Genomic DNA, 8,038 nt, shown 5'->3' on the forward strand with positions numbered 1-8,038 from the left:
CGAGCTCCCCATCGCAGGGAGCTGCCGCCGACCCTGTCCCCCTCCCCTTCCCCTCCCTCTCCCCTTCCCCTCCCCTCGGGGGGGCTCTTTCTCCCACCGCTCCCCCCCATCCTCCGAGGAGGAGGAAGGCGAGGGCCGTATATGAACGCGGCCGGCTTCCCGTGCCTGCGAGGCATGTGCACGCTGCCGGCGCCCAGCCCCGCGGCCGCGGCCAGCCCCGGCTCCCCCGGGCCGCCGCGGGGCTCTCCGCAGGCGCCGCCGGTGAAGCCAGAGCCGCGGGGCACTGGAGGCAGCCCGGCCCCGCCGCCGCCGCCGCCCGAGGAGCCGCCGCCCGCCGCCGGGGGCCGCCGGAGGAAGCGGCCGGTGCAGCGGGGCAAGCCCCCGTACTCATACATCGCCCTCATCGCCATGGCCATCGCCAACGCCGCCGAGAGGAAGCTCACCTTGGGCGGCATCTACAAGTTCATCACAGAGCGCTTCCCCTTCTACCGGGAGAACCCAAAGAAGTGGCAGAACAGCATCCGCCACAACCTCACCCTCAACGACTGCTTCGTCAAGATCCCCCGGGAGCCCGGACATCCCGGCAAGGGCAACTACTGGACACTGGATCCGGCCGCAGAGGACATGTTCGACAACGGGAGCTTCCTGCGGCGGAGGAAGCGCTTCAAGCGCACCGACATCACCACCTACCCCGGCTACATGCAGAACTCGAGCGCCTTCACGCCCCCGCCCGCCGGCCGCCCCGCGGCCCCCACAGCGCCCTACCCCAATGCCCTCTGCTCGCCCGGCTACGGCCCTCAGCTCTCCGGCAGCGTCTTCCACCCCTACGCGGCCGGGGCAGCCCCGCCGGCTCAGCATCCTAGGATGTTCAGCATCGACAGCCTCATCAGCGGGCAGCAGGCCCTGCAGCCCTCGCCGCCCTCCGAGCTGGGCCACCCATCGCTGGGTTTGCCAGGGGCCGAGCTGGCTCCTGCCTGCTCTGCCGGCAGCTCCGACCCGCCCTGCTTCCAGGCACAGCCCGTCAGCCCCGGCTTGCTGGGCCGGGCCGGCCCCAACTCCCTGGCGTACCCCTACGCCGCCTCGCCCCCGCACCTGCCCGTGGCTCAGGGCAGCTACTCGCCCGGCAGCCCGCAGCTCTACGGGGCTCCCAACAGACTGGGCCTGCCGGCCATGCGGGCCCCGGCCTGCGCCGAGCACGGCGAGCAGCTCCTGGGCCTCTCCGCCTCGCCCCTTGGCCAGTTCGGCTCCAGCAACACGTACATGAGGCAGCCCAACTTCCCCGCCGGCCTGGAGCGATACATGTGATGGAACTGAGGGAATGGGCCCGACATCCCCGGGCTCCCACCGGCGGCTCTGGACAAGCGGACTTCTCCCTCCCCTGGGCTCAGCTGGGGTGGATCGGGGGTCCCGGGCTGTGTGCGGACACACGCGTGTGGGAGGACTCAATTCCTCTCTCTCTTATTCTGAAGCGGAGGCAAGGTGGTATCTGTCTGTCTGCTCTCGGAAAAGGAGTTCTGTGGCTCTGCCAGACAGGGCTTCCCATCTTGTCCTTGTTCCCAGGGGATGCCACCTGCAGCATCGCACCCCGGGGGCCGGCAGGAGCACACTCAGGAGGTGTGTGCATGGTGTAACATGCAGGAGCTCCCTCTCAAATGGGCTTTTTCCTCTCTTCCCCGAGTGCCTCCCGTGTAACTGGAATGAAGTTATCAAAAAAAAGCCCCCAAACCACTAAACAAGTTCACTGGATTTTAAATGAATATTTAAGATGTTTATTATTTCCTTTCCCTGTAGGAAAAGAAACCCCAGCTTGACTACTCCTTTTTACTATTTTTAAAAATTACTTTTATTGTTAGAAAGGACTTTTTTAAAATAAAGCTTTTTCTTCCAACATGACCAGTGCTGCTGTTCCTCTGGCTCTGGACAGATCTTGGCAAGAGGAAATTACAGTTTTGTAACTGGTGGGAGATGGATTCGTGCTGCTGTTATGACACTGCCACATCTTACGTTTTTAGTGATGCTTCTTAAAGCTCTTTCTTTTATTGTGTGTTTCTTAAAACCAAATGGTAATTCCTATAAGGCTTGCCCACACAGCTCTTACTTGACTTGATAGTTTCCCATCTACATAAAGAGAATGTGTCTTCTCTCCAAAGAATCCCTTGCAGGTGAAATTCTGATTTATCCCATCAAATTAGGAGATCACAGTTTTTCTTCCTAGCAACAAAACCAATTAAAAATCAAACTTGTTCACTGGCTGGGCTGCTGCTATTTATTTGTAGGACTCCCAGCCAGACCACCTGACAAGATTTGAAGGGAGAACTCCCCATCCCCAGACTTACATTTTTTAAGAATTTAAACATGCTTTGGGTAAAAATGCCAAGCTAGGATTTCTCTCCTTTTTTTCAAAGGTGTCTTCTGAAGCAGAGCAATTTTCTGTAGTCCCTATGGCATTCTCCTTTCTAAGAAGTTGGAAGTCATATGGTCTTTGGTGTAAAACAGCATCTCATTCCACAGCTGCTGGGCAGGAACAAAAGCTGGTGTGCTGGCAGGTACCATGGAATCAGCTTTTGTCCACAGCTTGGGACATTGTGGCTTTTCATTCTTTCATTCTAGGTGCTCCACAGAAACAGAGTGGGTTTAGTATGAGAGTGGAGGGAAGAAAATGCCACCTTTTCTTCTTGGTTTCCTTACAATTTGGCCTCCATCTGTCTCTAAAAACTGGTCTGCCATCTTCAGCTGAGATGCTGAGTGCTGATCTCCTCTCTGGTCCATCCAGCTTTACCCTTTCAGCTTTCACCTGGTCCCAGCAGTAGCTTCTGTGCTTTTCCCCTGGCAATAACCCTGCTCAGAAAGGGCATTGTGAAAGAACTCAGCCCTTGAAATACTTTGGCTCTCTCCACACAATATCTATAGGCAGACATCTTCTGTCTAATGGAAATTTGCAACGTGCCATGCCTGCCTGTGACATATTGTCTGCAGAGATCACCTGGGGGGGGGTGCTGAAATAATCACTTGCAAGGACAGTCAGCAGAAAGGACATTTGTCATAGCTCACATTCATTCCCAGGGCCCGATCCTGCAATGTTTTGCTAACAAAAGAACTTTTGGAGTCTTGCCTAAGTACCCAGGGTGTCGGAGCCAGACATGTGCCAGAAGCACTGGGTCTGGTGGCTGATGGGGCTGTGACTGCACTGGGTTTGTACCCTGAGAAGGAGGGCTGCTGAGGCAGGGAATGACCAGCTACTGACCTGAAATAAAACCAATATTGGCTGCAGGGGGTGGACAGGAGATGCTGGGGTTCTGCCTGGGTGGGATGCCCTGGGAACAGTTGGCCAAGCTGTGACAACTCAGACCAAGCTGAGCTGGCTTGGAGACAGCAGGGAGCTGGTGTTGGAAAGGTCTTTCCAAGATCCTGGTGTCTCTGAGTGTTAACTGAGGTGCTGGGGGAGCCAAGAGGGCTGGGCTGAAGGGGGCTGGGCTGTGACTTGCTCCTGTCCCCCAGCTGCCTGTGCCCTCCTGCTGTGGGGCTTTCTGGACAGTGGCATCCAGCTCCGGATTCAGGGATGTGTCTGCTAGAGGTCCACCCCTGTGCTGTGCAAGAGGGGGTCTGGTGTGAGTCCCCACAGTGACTGACTCCCCCAAAACCTGGCTTAGACTGAGCAGATGACCCTAAAACCTGGCGTGTTGGGACAACCCCTGGTGGGCAGCACTGTGTTGCACATCTTCCCTGGAATATCCCTGTCTGCCAGACAGCCCAGAGCCCCCTGCAAGCACCAATAAACCACCCTCGCCGTGGGCCTTTCACTGCCAAACAGCTGGAAGACAGGGGGAACAAACCCCTTTTCTTCTTTTTCCTGTAGATATTAATCCTCACATGCACAAAACTCTGGCAACCTGTATTGTGATTGTCATTAAACTAATGCCTTAAGAGTGTGTTCTTGGTTAAGTTAATGTATCCCAACGAGGCTTTTAAGCTTCCATTTCAAAGCTTTGTTTACAGTTAGGGTGAATCTAGCAAATGAGTAGGATTAAGGTGTCATGTAAAGCATGAGCCTTGCTGGGACAGAGTAGTTTTAAGCTTTGTAAAGTTTATACCTGAGCTCTTCATCTGTTTTAGTGTCTCTTCGATGTCCCTGTTGAGTGAATAAGAGGGATTTGAATGAAACAGGAGTAACTGTCACTCAGATTTCAGTTGTGAAATCAAGTCTCCTTGGAAATCCTCCCCTCTTTATTTAGGGAGTTAAGGGAATATTATGTAATGACAGTTGTAACAATCTCGAGCTCACACAAAAGACAGCGGGTTGGTTTTTTTCAGAAAAAAACTTTCTGAGCTTTCTGAGATTGAGGAAAGAATGTCATACCTCAGGGTGATGGCAAGAGGTACTCTGGACTTCCCCATGGTGGGGAGAGCCCTGTCCTGAGCCTGTGAGATGCTGATGGGGGAGGTGGAATCCATCCCGAGCACCAAAGAGGTTTAGTGGTGATCTGGGCTATCTTCTCTGACTTCTCAGGGAATAACTCCTTGCAAACCAGACTGATTTCAGATAACCCAGGCTGCACGTTCAGAAGCACACAGTCAAAATGAGCTGCAGCTTAGAAAAGATGTATGTTTTTCCCTGGGAAACTCTGGCTATGCAGGGAGGACCAATTGAGCTGCCGTGTCTGTCTGTGCCCAGCAGCATTCTGCATGTTTTATGCTTGTACCACCTTCCTGCTGCTTCCAACAGGTTCAAACAAGCAGTAACAAATGCTCTTTCCAGATTATATTCCCAAACTACAAATAGTGTTTTCCACCCTGTTACAAACAAACACAGCACTAGCTGGAATCTTAGTTGAAACACATTTCCTGAAGAACTGATCAGTCCCTCTGGTAGTGTTAGGTTTTTTCTGGATGCTGCCAGCTGCTCATTGACAGTCTCAATGCTGGAAATGTTACACCATAACTTGCTGTTATTCCATGCAGTACTTGGCCCTTTGCAAATACTCAGCTTGAAGACATTCAGTGGTGTTTCTTGGAGCTCAGAGCTGAGTTGGTACAGTCAGGCAGTGATGGGGAGATGTGCAGTGGGTGCAGTGGGACTGGCTGAGGTTGGTTTGCCAGGTGATGATGATATTTTAACAAATTAGCATCTGGGGGTCAGCACTGCCCAAGCTCTTCGGGGTGTTGGGGGTCGACCACCACTTCTGCTATGTAAAATTTGGATCCTTTACATTTGGAAAGTTCCTGCAAGGACAGGAGGAGGTGATGGAGCTGCTGCCCTCTGCCGCTTTCCTCCAGGGCTGTAATGCAGCAGAAGGGGAGCGGCAGGGGCGACACTGACCTCCGGAGGGACAGCAGGTGTGCTCAGGCCATCACTGACCCACGGAGGGACAGCCGGTGTGCTCAGGACATCACTGACCTCCGGAGGGACAGCCAGCAGTGCTCAGGCCATCACTGACCTCCGGAGGGACAGCCGGTGTGCTCAGGCCAACACTGACCTCCAGCGGGAAGCCCTGGGAAGTCGCTCCCGGCTCCCGGGGGTGCTCAGCACATGCCGGCAGCATCCCGGCCTTGGAGGTGCTGTTCACGGCTGACGGGGATCAGGACATCGGGGAGTTTTGGGTTGCGGTGCGATGAGACACAGTGGAGTTTGTTCGGGGAAGGCTGGATACAACCTCCGGGCTTAAAACACCAGTTAATCACTTGGGGAGGTCTCAAAGGGAAAGGGTTCTCTGCTATACCTTCTTTTACCCTTTTCCTAAGCCATCGCTGGGAACAGGACAGAGCATTGGGCTGTGTTGGCTGTCCCCTGCAGCAGCTCTCCTCCCCAGAGTGCAAACAGGGAAAGGAGCAGAAGCACAGTGAGAATCTGCGTCCTTGATGGAAGGGGAGGGGCTGGTGATGACAGATCACTCCTCTGCAGCAGCCAGTCTCGTTGGCAGCCTGACTTTGTGTTTGAAATGTGCTGCACGATTGTTGAATGGCAGAACTGGGGGGCTGGCCTGGCTCTTTACAGCACCCCAAGTGCCAGGCAAAGCAGCAGAGCCTGAGCATTGGCAGCACAACACCTATAAGCTCCTGGGAGAGATCTGGGATGAAGTCATTTCACAGCCTTTGTACTGTGCTTGCTGAAGTGGTTCCACTGCAGCAGTTGGGTTTATGAATGTGATGAATCAACTGTGCCATGCCAGCACAAGCAAGCAGCTCTGGCTTGTGGCAGCTCTGGGTGCTGCATGGAGAAAAGGTGCCCTGAGCTACTCACACACCTGGGAAAAGTTCATTTTCCATTTGTATCAGCACTGCTGAACCAAAGGCAGCGGGGTGTGACCTCTGCGGAGAATGGGCCCGGTGGTCTCAGACATTTTGGGTGTTTTCCATCTGCACTACAGTCATCTCATCTTGGTTTTAAAACTCTTCTGCTAATCAGGTGTTGGAAACCAAATCAAATCTGTAGACCCATTTTCAGGAGGTTTCAAGTGATCTAATCTGGCTGGAGCAAATGGGCTTCAAAAAGCACAAAATTGTCCAAGCTCACTGACCTCCCTGGCTCTTTGCTCAGAGCAGGCTGTGGTGGTGTTCACAGGGGTCTTAGGATGAGGATTTGACTCCATGTTTCAGAAGGCTTGATTTATTATTTTATTATATATATTATATTAAAACTATACTAAAAGAATAGAAGAAAGGATTCCATCAGAAGGCTGGCTAAGAATAGAAAAAGAATTATAACAAAAGCTTGTATGTCGGACAGAGTCCGAGCCAGCTGACTGTGATTGGTCATTATTTAGAAACAACCACATGACACCAATCACAGATGCACCTGTTGCATTCCACAGCAGCAGATAATCATTGTTTACATTTTGTTCCTGAGGCCTCTCAGCTTCTCAGGAGGAAAAATCTTAAGGAAAGGATTTTTCATAAAATGGGTCTGTGACGGCAGGTCATGGGTTTCAGAAGAGGAATTAGTTCACCTGTACAGGTCAGGCCAACCCAGGTCTTGGTTGTATCCTTTTCAGATGTTCTCTGCTTGAAAGACAGGAGTCTGAGAAAAGCTAAGGGGACTCATAAGCTGTACCTCATTATTTTCAGTTTCAGAAAGATGCTTGTATGGAGCTGTAACTCCCTCCTGAGAGCATCCCATGCAGCACTCCTCTGTAACAGAAATGTGTTTACCCATGGGAAAACAGGAGCTGCCAAGCCTTCTCATCATCCAGAGCCTTCCCCCTCAAGAAATCACAAGCTTTGCCATCCCAAAGACACAGTTTGGGGGGAGCATTTTCTTGCCAGACCCCAAACGCATCCCGGCAGAGCTCCGTGCTCCCTGGCGGTGGCTAAAGCGGCTACTTGGTGAGGATGCTCCCCTCAGGTGGCCACGGCAGCGATGGCAGCGGGCTGTGGCTCTGCCCCTGCACTGTGGGCAGCACCCACGAGGTGGCAGCCAGGTGACAGCCAGGCCAGGCCCTGCGGCCCGGACCCCACCAGCCGCAGACCCTCTCCAAGCCGCATTTGCTCCTGCCTGGTTACTCATTGTTGGATTTCCCACAGTGTTGGTTTAAGCACGTATCTGTCCTCCCCGGCTCCGAGCCCTTTCTTTCCAGGCTGTCTGCTGCTTGGATTCTCCCCAGCTGATGCTCACCCTCTAAGTATAATTGCAATACAAAGTAGTTTCAGAATAGCGTGCAATAGTGGCTAATTATTTGGAACAATTATACATAACAAAGACAGAGCCAAGCAGCAAGAGGGCTTAATTGTCTGGCCAAGCATGAAATAGCACAGGATTATCGCTCACAGGGGGAGGGGAGGCAACACAGGAGAATTGCCCCATAGAATAGGCAAGAATCCAGCCTGCTCTGGAAGACAAAGTTTATTGAAGAACTTGAAAATTCCCCGTTGAAGCATCTTCTGAGATGGCAGAGAAGACATGAAAAGGATAATGACCCAGAATATGGGCTTAAGGCACAAATCCCTCCACTGACAGACTCCAGGCCTGCAGGCTCTTAAGAACATGCTTAAATTTTAAGCACATGAATAGTCCCCTTTGACGGCTCACGTGCTTAGAGTTAAG

At 52.8% G+C, this 8,038-nt stretch overlaps 1 protein-coding gene across 1 annotated transcript; it reads left to right on the plus strand.

Moving 5' to 3' along the window:
- The first annotated feature begins 141 nt into the window (after nt 1-141).
- FOXE3 (forkhead box E3) lies at nt 142-1,795 on the plus strand. The gene has a single exon (XM_064720013.1). The coding sequence runs from the start codon at nt 142-144 to the stop codon at nt 1,303-1,305; it is 1,164 nt and encodes a 387-aa protein (XP_064576083.1). The 3' UTR covers nt 1,306-1,795.
- The last annotated feature ends 6,243 nt before the right edge of the window (nt 1,796-8,038 follow it).

The sequence above is a fragment of the Zonotrichia leucophrys genome, chromosome 8 (assembly GCF_028769735.1).
Source record: "Zonotrichia leucophrys gambelii isolate GWCS_2022_RI chromosome 8, RI_Zleu_2.0, whole genome shotgun sequence".
Lineage (NCBI taxonomy): Eukaryota > Metazoa > Chordata > Aves > Passeriformes > Passerellidae > Zonotrichia > Zonotrichia leucophrys.